Source organism: Macrobrachium nipponense, chromosome 3 (assembly GCF_015104395.2).
Source record: "Macrobrachium nipponense isolate FS-2020 chromosome 3, ASM1510439v2, whole genome shotgun sequence".
In the NCBI taxonomy this organism is placed as follows: domain Eukaryota; kingdom Metazoa; phylum Arthropoda; class Malacostraca; order Decapoda; family Palaemonidae; genus Macrobrachium; species Macrobrachium nipponense.
In genome coordinates this window covers 112,609,620-112,625,197 of record NC_087202.1, presented here as the reverse complement: position 1 = coordinate 112,625,197, position 15,578 = coordinate 112,609,620, and the positions used below count along the sequence as shown (strand labels likewise).

Below are 15,578 nucleotides of genomic sequence, written 5' to 3'. Positions count from 1 at the left end.
GTATTCCTACTAAATTAGTTCTTGAACAACTAAATCTACTGATATATAGGTAATACATCAATTTCTGCATTTGTAAATAGTGTCTACGGTAATGACTTGAAATAATCGTTCTCGTGAGCTGTGAGCATATTAGATTAATAATCAAATTATTTGAAGCAGAAGAATAATAGGTAAAATGCAAGTACAGATATGATACATAATATTGATAAATAGCTCATATTTCAGCAAACTTACAGAAAAGAAAATCATATTTAAATGCTCTCATGCCTGCACAATGCACAAATGTAGTTCTGCTCTTGCTACAGAAGAATGAAACATTTTTATAAGGTGCCAATATTCAAAGCTGAAGATTACCTTTACAGAAAATCCCTTATTTATGAAATGTCAAGATGATTGCAATCCAGAGTGTTTCTCAGTTTTACTGGATCTCATTTATTATTAGCAATCACTATTTTTGAAACTTATTCATAAAGCTTCATGGTAAATGGTCATGAAGTGGTATTTGTTGCTCTTGTTGGTATTACAAAATGCTTTGACTTCAACAGACTACTTTCACAACCAAGTGAAGAAGGTATGGAGAAACATTATCTTTCGTATACATTATTGAGGAAGTCAAAAAACACTCTTAGATAGATTCTCTCTCTCATATATACGTATATATATATATATGTGTATAACTGAATCACGAAAGTTAGGAACATGATAAATCCATAAATAAAGATATATGCCACGAAGGAAAAATAAACGAAGGAGTAACTGCGAGGCCTTTCGACGTTTCCACGTCCTTTACTAAGGAGAACTAGTAAAGGACGTGGAAATGTCGAAAAGTCTCGCAGTTACTCCTTCGTTTATTTTTCCTTCGTGGCATATATCCTTATAAATATATATATATATATATATATATATATATATATATATATATAATATATATATATATACAGTATATAATATATAAGATATAGCATACAGGTATATATATATATATAACATAGATTAGCTCCTATAAATATATATATATATATATATATATATATATATAATATATATATATATATATATATATATATATATATATATATATATGTATACATATATATAAAAGCTCCTCGTAATCAGACATGGTCCATGTGCGTTGTGGTTAATTTTTGTCTAAAGGGGAAGACCCTCTGTACTATAGCTAAATTCGTTGGTGGGAGGCAGAGTGATTTATGAGGTTAAAAAAAAAATTGAAGAAGGGACATGTCACCAAAGCAGATACTTGTGAACCACATTAATATTAAAATCCAACAAAGTATGAGCATCATATTGCTTTCCATTTCCTCTTCTCTATCTGCAGAAATCATAACACAGGTCTTGTGATCTTTTTTTTGTCACTTCTAAGTGGCTTTGACATCTGTATTGTTACCTATGTTTAAATAGGCCTACACTATATACATACTTTAGTTAAATTCAATGAGCTGACTCTAACAAGAATTCCTGGATAAACAATGATGCAACCCTTAATTTGACTTGAATTGTAAAATTCATGCAACCCTTAATATGACCTATGTTGCAAAATTCATGCAACCCTTGATTTCACCTGTGTTGCAAAATTCATGTGTTTCACTTCCAAATCAGACTGATATCTCAATGCTGCCAAAGGAGGTTTGATTCCCCAAAGACTTGCTAATATAAAAAATACTCAATAGTATTACAAAAAAAATACTATTCTTCTGTGTATCAAATTTTGAATACTTGTTTTGAATAAAGTGTCATAATTGAATACAGTACACATTATGCCATCAAGTGCGTCAGTAAAGTTAGCCAGGTATACGGCGTGTTTAATGCAATATCACAGTTTTAATAGAAATTGTGTGTATGGTACATGTATGGAGTGCAAATAAAACAACCAAAAACGTGGCACTACGGTACAAGCAAGGCATTACAACAAAACTTCAATCTAACACACATAGTTCCTTGAGGGGTTGTAAGCCTAGCACATTAGAGTTCAGCACATTTTATAAACAGTAATATGCAAGTATTTCAGACAGTATCTATACAACATAAATGCAAACTCATAAAAATAGAGCATTAAAGATCTTTTTATGACCTTTAAAGATTAATTTTCACAACACACATTCAGAATTTTTTATATTTTGGAATTTAGGTTTTGCAAAGATCAAATCAGTTATGGTAATTTAGCTGAAAATTATGCTGCCTAAGTAGGAAAGAATAATTTAGATCTGTAACATGATAGAATGCAATTCATAGTATATGATGCACTTGTATATATAATTGCAAACAGAATTTAGATTAGTTATCCAGATGAGACATAAATTTATAGTTGTTGTTCAAGTTCTAATGACATTCTAATGACAAGTGCATTGTTATGAGGCAGGTAGCACCAACGACAATGTAGGATGGAAATAATGAGGACTGAAGGAAATAATACTTCATTTTCATTAAAAGAGGTAAAAGTTTGAATAAACAAAACTATGTACTAATCATAATGTGCAATAATCAGTATTTTTTGCATAGAAACTTGCAGTTTTTCTTTATTGTAAGTTCCATAGAAAACGCATTACCTCTGGAATGACAAAACTTGAGAATTTACAACCCCTCATCACCATTAAAATAAAGTGCTTTAATGATGAGCTGAAATGCAAAATAGTTCATGGTATTTAAGAGTTCCATATTGAGGATCAAGAAATCTGTACATAAGGCCATAGATCAGAACCCTTTCATGAACTGGACCAGAACTTCATTCATTAAATTCAAGGTGGCCACTCATAAATTGACATGAAATCTAAAAATTATTGTATGAATTTTCCGCTTCCATGAACTATCGTTTACAACTGTGTATACGTAGTGTGTAGAACTTGCTCACAATTTATACCACAGCTGTTTAATTAAAAAACAAAGGAAAATTAAAAGCTTTGGGTTTTAATATGGACATGTGTAAGTGAAGCAGTGTAGTATTTTGAGCAAAAGGTTATAGATTCTGTCACTCGAATTTCAACATGGTCTTCAAACTTTTTTTAAGAACCAAATGCTCAAAACAATGTTTTATAGATTTCAGCTTGAAAACCCTTCAGCTGCATCGCTCTGTAAGTTTTTTTGCATATTCAAAGTTTTATATAAATAACATACATTTAGAAATCTGAAAACTACATCTAAAGCTATATCTACTCTAATACTAACAAACTAGAGTAGCAATATAATCTTCATACCACTGAATTCATTTGTCTATTCCTATCGCTAACATAAATGTTCTCTATATAACACGTTAAAACATTTTCCTGTATTTCTTCATTTAGAGCGATCATTGTTACCCATAAAGCTATATAAAATATTCTCTCCCATAGACATTTTGTTAAAGCATCTCTTCTAACATGGCAATTATGCATAAAGCTGTAATCATTTTTGTCGTTGCCTTTTAGTACTTACAGTTAAGCCTACATGGCTTCTGTAACAAAATGGAAACAAACAGCATTTCCTTATACTGAGCTGCAATTTCAGATTACTGGATTTAAGGTTCAAGTTTTTTGTGTCTTTTCTGTCAAGTAATTCCAAGAACTAATGGGTCTATTTACTTTTACCTATCATAATTTTTTTTTTCACTGTCCATAATTTTCAAGCCTTAGCACACACCGAATGTAGTTTATTTCTAAATCGTTCAGTTTTTCCACTCTAAACGAAACGATTTATCTTATTTTTGTTCCACTACGATCAACAGTTAGAACAGTATTCTAGAACAACATAACACATTCAGAAAACCCTAGTTCTTGGAACTCTTTCTTACCTTAAAATAATGTAAACCTCAAAAGATACAAGTATCCTGTATAATTACTCAATTTTGACAAAACATCTCAAAATACTTTTCACTCATACTCAGACCAAGTGCCAAACTTGGCATACGAGCATTTTGTAAATAATGCATTCATTTACATTTCAAAAAAATGGTGAAATTCAGCATATGTGCATTTATGAAGAACTTGAATAGTAACTGGTATCTGAATAAAGTTAATAAGAGTAATGAAAAGTTGAAAGCAAAAAGACCAGACTGTTAAAAAAGATTTTCAGGCAATTTAATTTGCATTTTCATATTATTTGATAGAAATACTTTATAGAATGGCATACAAAATATTACTTTGGGTGTGTATAACAGAATCATTTTGATTTTAAACCTCTAACACCTTTTCATTCCATTTTTATATTCATACCTTTAAAATGCAATAACATTATGAAAATTTAGGCATCAGAAATGATTTTGCATAACAAGTACCAATAGTATTGGAATTTTATGACAACTGGTTTTGAGAATAAAATAAGGGCTCCGGAGTTCTGCATTCACATTTGGATATGAAGTGATAGTAAAAATGGCTTCATGTTCATAGCAAGCTATAAAATCTTAATAAAGAAGGATTATACCAATTTACGGATTTCTCTAGCTGCTTGTATCACTGAGGTTGGGTAATTGCGAAGCTCCTGAGCTATTCGTACACCTCCCACTGAAAAAATGGATTGCTCTGTAAAGTAAAAAAAAAAACATTCTTTGTTAAAAATACTTACTCTTATTTGGCAAAAATAGATATTTTAACATTACTACGGCATACATACGGTACTTGTCAAGCACAGAATGTTACACCAACATATATACAGTATACGTACTAAGAAATCACAAAAGTAAGCATGTGATTTTGTTTGTTAGCTAAAGGCTTCAGCTAATAGACAGTATAATGGCATCAGTTTTTCAAGTGCTTTGTTCTAAAACAAGATGACTATAAATTAGCCAAAGGTTGTTAATTAAAAGAATCCTTGAGTAAAAAAAAAAAAAATTACCTTGGATGAACTGTATAGCAATTTTCTACACATTAAAGTAAAAGATGCAATATTTATTGCATTTCTAATGAAGTCTAGAAAAGTTTCAAGATTTATTTAAGATTTTACACTAATACTGATTTGTAATTATTAACATGAAGTGAGAACTACTTCAGAAAAGTACTTTTTTCTATACAGTAAATATTAACATGCAAGAAGTCCAATCTTACCTCCTATTTTAGAAATGTAAATAATGCACCAATCAAAGATCTCAGAAATTAGAATGCACAATGAGTATATAAAGTTACTTATTTAATCATACCTATCCAAAAGCAGCTTAATCCTAAAATGTATTAGCCATTTATTGTGCTTGAAAATAAAGAACTGGACAGCAATGAAAGATAAGAATAGCACAGCAGACAGACAGAAGCTTTGCTTGTCATAGTTACCTGGGTCTAATTCAAATATATGTGGAGGCAAATCTGCAAAATATACATGTCTTAGAGCAGCCTCCGAGGATAACCGTTTGTTGGGTTGAATCTGTAAAGAAAATGATCATGCAAATTTAAAAAATAAAAGACTAGAGTGCCAGAGCAGTAGAAAACACTATATGCATATTCTAACAATTCTCTTTCATTATTCTGGAGCAATTAAAATTATAGGTGAAAACTGTGGTAGTGCTCATTTCAGAAAACATTTATATAAATATTGAGCAAATGTGAATATTCTTTTCTATACTATAGTAGTATTTATATAGTTTGGCAGTTTAACTTCAATTATACAATGGGTCAAATTGAATGTCTATGCCAGATTTCCAGAACTTGTTACAAAATGAACCAGCTCATTTGCACAGCCTCTGTCACTACACTACATACAACTACTAAACATCTAACCTGTAGGAACTGTGTTGCTAAAGACTCGGCATGCGGAATGTCATTGAGTCTGGGAAAAAGAGAAGACAGTCTGCGGGGACGATGAAGCACCAGCCGATGTGGTTTATAATTTGGTAACTGAGTGACACCCATCCACGTTTCTTCAGTGGGAGTTCCAACAACCTAAGAGAGGGAGAGAGGGGGAATGAGGTGGAAACAAATACTGTAATACTGTGTAGTGGTGAGCCTAGCTGAAGCAAAAAAATTTGATTATCACATGGAAAACACATTGCAATCTTTTTTTTTTGTATGTATTCCATGTAGCTTATGAATAATAAAGAATGCCTAAAAATTCAGCAAACTACAAGTTTAGTGGATAACAATACAGGAAAGTACTAATGGTAGTGCGAGTCTAAATTTGCATACACGAGTGCAATTTTTGTCATGTTCCCTTGGGACATGCCAAGAAAAATTTATCAACATGCATTAGCAAATATTTCATTTATTCACATGGGTTACTATGTTATAAGTCTGACTAATCAGATAGCATTTGAGGTATTGCCAGAGCTTTAAAAGCTACCAATTTACAATCACACTATTACAGAAGGCAAACCTAAAGTTATACATGAAGGGATTCACAGGTTAACAAGGTCTTGAAAACAGACCCAATTATCAGCAAGTGCATAAAAAGAATAATAGTTCAGATAAGGAAGAATGATCACAAAATACATTTAGATCTTGTGTATACATACTGTTCATTGATGTCTTTCTAGTCAAAACGGTCTTTTAGTAATCTTACACAATGTTTAGAAAGTGGTTATGATGATCATTTTGAACAAGTAAAAAATTTAGTCATAGTGCAAATTTAGGACTTTTATGAAGAAGATTTGGCTTCCATATTCAACCAAATGTATATTTTGGGCTCAAATATTATCATGAATGAAATACTGCTAAAATTCTTGGAACACTATTTTGAGTACAGTGAAACAAGTTCATGGTTTTCATACTTGTCTAAAATCCTAGCATTAAAATTTATGCAAGCAAAATTAGGTTGAACAAATCATTAGTAAGACAATGATTTATTTTTTAACAGAAGATTTTAAAAAATTTCTCTACCTGGATTCATGCTTTTTGCTTTTAATTATGTACATATCTTAAAATATATAAAAAATACCCCAGACTAAAAATAAGACCAAATTTATTTTCTTGTGGCAAAACTCTACTTTACTTCTGCAAAGAAATATTTTTCCTATCTCCAGTCTAGAGTTTTAAAATAAAGGATATAGGCCATTAGTAGTATTGACATTTGTTGACATATCCACCACTGTCTCACTGCTCATCCTGGGTTACATTTGAGGAATATCACTCTAATATTTTAGAACTTTATAATAAATCAGTTATAAGGTAAATTGAACAGTCAAGAATCTCCTTTACAGCATTATATATTTTGTCCTTAAGGTTAGGGATGGTATTCAATAACTTTATTATAGTGTTTTGGATTCCTTAACTCTTGTTTGGTAATCTTATTTCATATTTTTCTACAAGATACCTTTGGTATGTGCATGGAATTACACAACAAATTAACATTCATTTTTCATACTGAGTAAACATCTTATGTTATTTGAGAGGTATCAACATTTGGACAATATTCAAATTCTCTGTGCATAAAAAAAGCAGATTTTGAGTTCATGAGAAACTTATGAAAATTACTATCGCATTAAAAGCTTAAAAAAAGGCGTGAAAACTACAATGCTTTGGAGAACACATCTTTAAGAATATTTTCTTCCATTGATATATGTGGCGATACAAAGAAATTATAAAAACAAATAAATGAGTTTAAAAATGGTTTTGAGAGTTGAAATTCCTCTGTTTGGCAGACACAACTGCTCTTTATCTTATGTGGCATGTGCTTGCTTGCTCTCTCTCTCTCTCTCTCTCTCTCTCTCTCTCATATTTTTTTTATCAGTTAATTCACCATCTACCTTGAAAATCTTATCCAGCTGATCTTGAATATCTCTCACACCTGGAAAAGCTGGAACACCTGTGATCATTTCTGAGAATATACATCCCACACCCCACATGTCTAGAGAGGTAGAATAGTCTGTAGATCCCATAAGAACATCTGGCGGTCGATACCAGAGTGTCACCACCTCATGGGAATAAGTGTGAGATGGGACAGACTTGGCACGGGCGAGTCCTGTGTATAAATTAAAACAAGAACACAGCATATTTAAGGGGAAAAATACACCATTTCACACTACGTAATCGGATCAATTTAGCCTTTCAGTTCCTCATGTCTTTGATAAATCCATATTCTTACCTACCCAAGACCACAGATCAGCATAAAAGAAACATACTTGTAACAAGAGAACATTTCAAATAGTATATTGAGAGCATATATAAAATAGTTAGCAATGACTAATTTGTTATTATGAACATAAGAAAAAATGTGCATAAATAAGTCCTACCGAAGTCAGCAATCTTAAGTTCACCAATTTCGGAGATGAGCAGATTTTGGGGTTTGATATCTCTGTGCAAAATGCGACGTCGATGGCAGAATGAAAGACCACGTAAGAGTTGGAAGAGGAACAACTTGACATTGCGCGGGTGAAGGCCTCCCCCATGCTTTTCTAAATATTGGGATAAGTCTGTGTGCTGTTGGAAATAGGCAAAAAGAAATCTTAGTACTGTACTCAGTAAAAAGGGAGAAGGAAAGTGTGCAAATCTGAAACATGATTTTTGTTATAGTGATGCATAAGCTGTGGATAATAGGCTACTGAATATGAACAAACTGCCATTTCATATTACTAATAAGTAAATGTTGCAAAAGAGATCGAGGTGTAATTCTGATTTACTGTAGGGAAACAAACTACTTACAGTATACATGTTGCACTTTAGAACATAAGATTTTTATCAAAGCCTTTGTTGAATAAAATTTCACAGTAGTAGTTCCTGAAATCTATGAACCTATTACAATAACTACTGTATAATCAAATTCTACTAAAATATGCTGTTACAACCAAAAGAAATATTCTTACTATTTTTATCTATGGTATCAGTATATGTATGAGCAAGTATTTTGGTATGGAAATTAAATGTGACAAACAAGAGAGTGAAAAAAAATTGGTTGAGCATTCTTTCAAAGGCTGGAGTTATTTAACAATTACAAGCAATTACAAGAATTTAATTCCATTTCAATGTAGGAATTGTTTGCTATTACTGAAATTTATATTATATTCAGATATGATTCCTATTTATTCACTGTAGACCACAGTTGACTGAAAGGAATTGTCACCTCTCTCATTCATTCATCATTACATAAAATATCTGGCACCTTAGGGCTGTAACAGCCACAGGTAAATTTATTCTTAACATTCTTCTTTCTTTGGACCTCAATACATACTGGACTTCTTTATATGAGTGTACTTATGCACATATTTGTCCTTACTGGAATCCATTTAGTTTTCTCCTCTTACCAATAAAAATTCACATATTACAACTGACTTCATAGATAAGAAGGATCATATTACTTAATTAAGGCCAAACAAAAATATCAAAATAAAAAATGAAAATTTACCAATAGGAAAACATTTAAGAGAGACTATGGTGACATCTTGATCAGAAAAAGGACAAAAGTGAATTAAAGATCCAAAAGAATACAAATACTGGTTGATCCAAGGGGGGCCAATATATATGCAAGAACTTGTAAGAACAATACATGACAACTTACCACATATTCAAAAACGAATGTGAGTGTTTCTCTCGTGTGAATGATGTCATGTAAGGTAACAATATTTGCATGTTTGAGTTGCTTCAGAAGAGACGCCTCTCGGATGGCGGTGAACGGCGCACCTTCCTCCTCCTGAAGACGAATTTCCTTCAAAGCAACAACTTGATTCGTCAAACTGCAAGTAAAAAATTATTGAGACTTCAAAATTTATCATGGAAACTGATTGGAAGATATAATGAAAGAGTAATTTATCTTCACCTTCAGGATCTGCAACAAAGGCATGCCAGGAATTACGTACTCTTACACACAGAATTATAATAAGTTGATGCTGTGTATACAAAGGGTTGGCAGATAAGAAAGTGGTCATGATGGTACACCAATACCCAACTGCATTCTTGAAATGTCATGGTCACTGCTCACTGATTAACGTCTGATTCGCATTACCCAAGCAATTTACTGTGATGGTCAAGGATACACTGTACGTACTATCATGGGTGATCATAATTTCAGAACTGGCCATATCATCATCTGGTTAATGAGATCTTCTAGCTCCATATTGATATAAATAAAAAAAGTGTATTCTTGCAATCATGCAGATTACACACGAGGTGGAAGCATTGAATTTTGGCCCAAAAATTTGAGAGCATTTGTGAGAAGGAAGTTACTGGTAATTATGCTGGTAAAATAGGGATATAGAGTGTGATGTAAATTATTATTATGATTATTATTATTAATAGATTTTTTATATTTTTTTTTAGTATTTCAAAGTCATTCTATTCGACTGGGTGATTTTTAGAGTGTGGGGTTCAGGGTTACATCCTGTCTTCTTAGGAGTCCATTACTTTTCTCACTATGTGCGCTGTCTCTAGTACATAACGCACTCTTCTGCACGAGTCCTGGAGCTACTTCGGCATCTAGCTTGTCTAAGTTCCTTTTCTGGGATCTTGGGATCGTGGCTAGTATCCTTATGATTATGGGTACAATTTCCACAGACATATCCCATATCCTTCTTATTTCTATTTTCAGGTCCAGATACTTGCACATTTTTTCTCTTTCTTTCTCTTCTATTCTGATGTTAGATACTTATAAATTTTTTCTCCCTCTTTCTCTTCTGTTCTGATGTCCCATGGTACTGCAAAACCAGCAAGGTTTTCTATCACTCCCTCAGGTTGGTGTTCGTACCACTTATTACTACAAGCTGGCTAGTGTTTCTTGCACAGGCTCCAGTGGAGGGCTTTTGCTACTGAATCATGCCTCTTTTTGTACTGGTTCTGTGAAAAGAGTCAGACATTTGCTCTCGTTTTCTTATTACACTTCTGCATATGGGTAAGATGTTATTTGCACCTATTGTTCTTTGGATTATTATCATTATTATCATTATTATAATTATTACTTTTATTATTATTATTATTATTATTATTATTATTATTATTATTATTATTATTATTATTATTATTATTACGTATTATTATTATATTATTATTATTCTATTACAAGTAATGGCTACTTCAGCAGCATTACACTTGTAGAGATTCTTCTGTATTTTGCGAATAGCGGCTTTTTCTGTGCTACTTAAACAGGCTAGTAGAGTACCTATAGAGGTCACAGTCAAATACAGGGTCAAAATAGGTGTATATACAGTATTTGAATTTTACAGATAAACTATGATACCATAGTCATCAAAGTCATTAATGATTCTCTCTCTCTCTCTCTCTCTCTCTCTCTCTCTCTCTCTCTCTCTCTCTCTTAAAGCGAGCTTTCATCTGGAGCTGCCAGACATCCTCGGGCTGGGAAGCTGAGGGTGGACTGATCTTGGTGTGGTGTCCTTCCTCATGACAAGAGACTCAAAATTGAGTTGCTCCTAGACTCCATCCAGCAACTCGAAGCCCGGAGCATCGTGAGAACTACCGACGCCCTTCAAACCCTCCTACTTGCTGAAGCTCTTACAGAGAGGGGCTCGCACTCCAACGGGATCCTCACCAAGGAGATGAAGAAAGCAGCGAAAGAACTGAAGGAGAAAGTGAGCATCACATCTTGATTGATACTGCCGAATATCACGAGAAGCTGGATGCTATTTTGTCTGCCGAGAGCAAGTTCGAGCACCTGACAAGGAACCCGACAGACAACATCAAGAGGGAGGCTAACGGACTCATCAGCGCAGTGAATGCTGCGACAAACGCTGTGCACCTCCCGCCCATACAAGGAGACCACAGCCTGGGTTATTTATATGGTAATGCAAAAACCCACAAACAAGGAACCCCCTCCGGCCGATCATCGGCCAGACGCCCGCCCCTACATATGCTTTGGCTAAACGCCTCAACCAAATTTTGACCCCTTACGTCCCGAGTCGGTACAGCCTGCAGTCTTCGGCAGAATTCTTAGAAGCCATTAAGGATGCCCCTGGTACCGGGATTATCGCCTCGCTGGACGTGGAGTCCCTATTCATTAACATGCCTGTCGATGAAACCAAAGATATAATCCTTGATCGTGTCTACAGGAATCAATCGACAGCACCCCTCAACATACCGGAAGCCTCGCTCAGTATGCTGCTGGAGATCTGCACGAAGAAGGCCCCTTTCTCCACCCACCGTGGCCAGATGTTCCGCCAGAAGGACGGCGTAGCAATGGGCTCCCCACTGGGGGTCCTCTTCACTAACTTTTATATGGGCACCGTGGAGGAACGGGTCTTCGCCAGGATGCAGCAACCCCTCAGATATGGATGCTATATTGACGACATCTTTGTGCAAGTTGACGCCGAGGATGAGGTAGCAGCCCTCCGTCAAGCATTTCAGCAGTGCAGTGTGCTGAACTACAAAGTCAAACACAGCTCCGACGATCGGCTCCCCTGCCTCGACATCCTTGTAAGCAAGATGGAAGACGGTCTCTGTACTTCAGTCTACACAAAGAAGACCAATCTGGGACTTTGCCTCAACGGAGACAGCGAGTGCCCCGCCAGATTCAAAAGCACCACTGTCAGGGCCTTTGTTAGGAGGGCCCTCTCCCACTGCTCAACCTGGCAGGACACTCACCAAGAACTTGACCGCGCCTCCCAAGTACTTGTAAATAATGGGTACTCAAATAAATTAATCAGCAAGGAAGTCCGCACAGCCCTGGAGAAATGGTAGGTAGTGAGAGCCCGCAGCCCCTCCCACAGGATAATATCAAGCTGTACTACAAAGCCTTCATGATTTCCCATTACCGTGAAGAAGAGGACTCCATTAAGAAAATTATCTCTGAAAATGTATCCCCGACTGACGACACCAAGAATATCAACCTAATCATATATTACCAGAATCAGAGGACGCGCGACCTTATTATGAAAAATAACCCCTCTCCACAGGTACGAGAACCCCTGAAGCAGACGCATGTAGTGTACCAGTATACATGCCCAGTCCGCGAATGCAGCAGCGCCTACGTAGGTATGACTACCATGCGCCTGTCAAAGAGACTTTCGTGCCACGCCCAAGAGGGGGCTATCAAGAATCACGCCCACACCAAACATCAGGAGGCCATCTCCTGGGACGTCATCATACAGAACACGAAAATCATCGGGAAGGCCCCTGATGCCCGTCGGTTGCGCCTGCTGGAGGCGCTCCTCATCCAGCAAACAAAACCTACACTGAATACGATGCAGGAAGAATTTCTCCTCCCTACGAGTATGAGAAGACCTGTCACCAACAATGACACCACCGATCAAGACAACTCCACGGAAGACAACGCCCCCGAACGAGGCACTCCTGCAGCCGATGTAAATCAAATTAGCCGTGACGTCTCACAGCGTAGCGCAACGCCCATCAACATTACAGCACTGGTCAGGAGGTCCAGACGGCTGCAGGATATGCAGGATCGCAACCATCGGCTCGAAGAAAGTGGCTTGAGACCTGGCTCAGGCAACCAATGAAAACGAAGACTCACCGCCACCAGCCAATATGAGACAAGCATGAGGCAGACCCCCTGCAACCACAGATATAAGGAGGAAGGACACCACACCAAGATCAGTCCACCCTCAGCTTCCCAGCCCGAGGATGTCTGGCAGCTCCAGACGAAAGCTCGCTTTAAGAAAGAGAGAGAGAGAGAGAGAGAGAGAGAGAGAGAGAGAGAGAGAGAGAGAGAGAATCGTTAATGACTTTGATGACTATGGTATCATAGTTTATCTATAAAATTCAAATATATACACCTATTTTGACCCTGTATTTGACCATGACCTCTATAGGCGCTCTACTAGCCTGTTTAAGTAGCACGGAAAAAGCTGCTATTCGCAAAATAGAGAAGAATCTCTACAAGTGTAACGCTGCTGAAGTAGCCATTACTTTTAATAAAGTAAGCTTGAGAGAGGGTCTGCTTCCTAAATATATTATTATTATTATTTTTTTTTTTTTTGCTCATCACAGTCCTCTAATTCGACTGGGTGGTACATATTTATAGTGTAGGGTTCCGGGTTGCATCCTGCCTCCTTAGGAGTCCATCACTTTTCTTACTATGTGCGCCATTTCTAGGATCACACTCTTCTGCATGCGTCCTGGAGTTACTTCAGCCTCTAGTTTTTCCAGATTCCTTTTCAGGGATCTTGGGATCGTGCCTAGTGTTCCTATGATTATGGGTACAATTTCCACTGGCATATCCCATATCCTTCTTATTTCTATTTTCAGGTCTTGATACTTATCCATTTTTTCCCTTTCTTTCTCTTCAACTCTGGTGTCCCATGGTATTGCGACATCAATGAGTGATACTTTCTTCTTGATTTTGTCAATCAACTTCACGTCTGGTCTATTTGCACGTATCACCCTATCTGTTCTGATACCATAGTCCCAGAGGATCTTTGTCTGATCGTTTTCTATCACTCCTTCAGGTTGGTGTTCGTACCACTTATTACTGCAAGGTAGCTGGTGTTTCTTGCACAGGCTCCAGTGGAGGGCTTTTGCCACTGAATCATGCCTCTTTTTGTACTGGTTCTGTGCAAGTGCCGGACATTCGCTTGCTATGTGGTTTATGTTCTCATTTTTCGTATTGCACTTCCTACATATGGGAGAGATGTTATTTCCATCTATCGTTCTTTGGACATATCTGGTTCTTAGGGCTTGATCTTGTGCCACTGTTATCATTCCTTCAGTTTCCTTCTTGAGCTCTCCCCTCAGTAGCCATTGCCATGTGTCATCGCTGGCTAGTTCTTTAGTCTGTCTCATGTATTGTCCGTGCATTGGTTTGTTGTGCCATTCCTCTGTTCTGCTTGTCTTTCTCCTGTCTCTGTATATTTCTGGGTCTTTGTCTACTTTTATCAGTCTTTCTTCCCATGCACTCTTGAACCACTCGTCTTCACTGGTCTTTAGATATTGCCCCAGTGCTCTGTTCTAAATGTTGATGCAGTCCTCTATGCTTAGTAGTCCTCTCCCTCCTTCCTTTCGTGTTATGTATAGTCTGTCCGTATTTGTTCTTGGGTGTAGTGCTTTGTGTATTGTCATATGTTTCCTCGTTTTCTGGTCTATGCTGCGAAGTTCTGCCTTCGTCCATTCCACTATTCCTGCACTGTATCTGATTACTGGCACTGCCCATATGTTTATGGCTTTTATCGTATTTCCGGCGTCGAGTTTTGACTTGAGTATCGCCTTGAGTCTCTGCATATATTCTTTTCTGATCATGTCCTTCATCTCTTGATGTTTTATATCCCCTCCTTCCATTATTCCCAGGTATTTGTATCCCGTCTCATCTATGTGTTTGATGTTGTTCCCATCTGGTAGCTTTATCCTTTCAGTCCTTGTTACTTTGCCCTTTTGTATGTTGACCAAGGCACATTTTTCTATTCCAAACTCCATCCTGATGTCCCCAGATACAATCCTTGCATTCTGGATTAGGGTATCTATTTCCTTGATGCTCTTACCATACAGCTTGATGTCGTCCATGAACATCATATGGTTAAATCTGTTGCCTCTTTTCTCGAGTTGGTACCCAGCATCCATCTTCTACAGTACTTTTGTCATGGGAATCATGGCTACTACGAATAGTGGGAACAGTGAGTCGCCCTGGAAGATCCCTCTCCTGTTATTAACCTCTGCTAGTCTTATTCCAGAGCTTGTAAGTATTGTACTCCAGTTGTGCACTGTATTTTTGAGGAAGCTGATGGTGTTTTCCTCTGCCCCATATATTTTCTGGCATTCTATTAGCCATGTGTGTGGTATCAT

At 36.4% G+C, this 15,578-nt stretch overlaps 1 protein-coding gene across 15 annotated transcripts in view; it reads right to left on the bottom strand.

Annotated features, from left to right (window-relative positions):
- Window positions 1-1,794: 1,794 nt before the first annotated feature.
- The window catches only part of LOC135221971 (cyclin-dependent kinase 14-like), a 237,740-nt gene continuing 223,956 nt past the window's right edge, over window positions 1,795-15,578 (bottom strand). For all 15 annotated transcript variants that reach the window (XM_064260040.1, XM_064260041.1, XM_064260043.1 and 12 more), the window contains 6 exons: window positions 9,403-9,577; window positions 8,141-8,327; window positions 7,655-7,869; window positions 5,694-5,855; window positions 5,250-5,340; window positions 1,795-4,508 (listed from right to left, as the gene is read on the bottom strand). In XM_064260040.1, coding sequence (XP_064116110.1) covers window positions 4,405-4,508; window positions 5,250-5,340; window positions 5,694-5,855; window positions 7,655-7,869; window positions 8,141-8,327; window positions 9,403-9,577 — 934 coding nt within the window. In that variant the 3' untranslated portion in view covers window positions 1,795-4,404. The remainder of the gene's footprint in view (window positions 4,509-5,249; window positions 5,341-5,693; window positions 5,856-7,654; window positions 7,870-8,140; window positions 8,328-9,402; window positions 9,578-15,578) is intronic.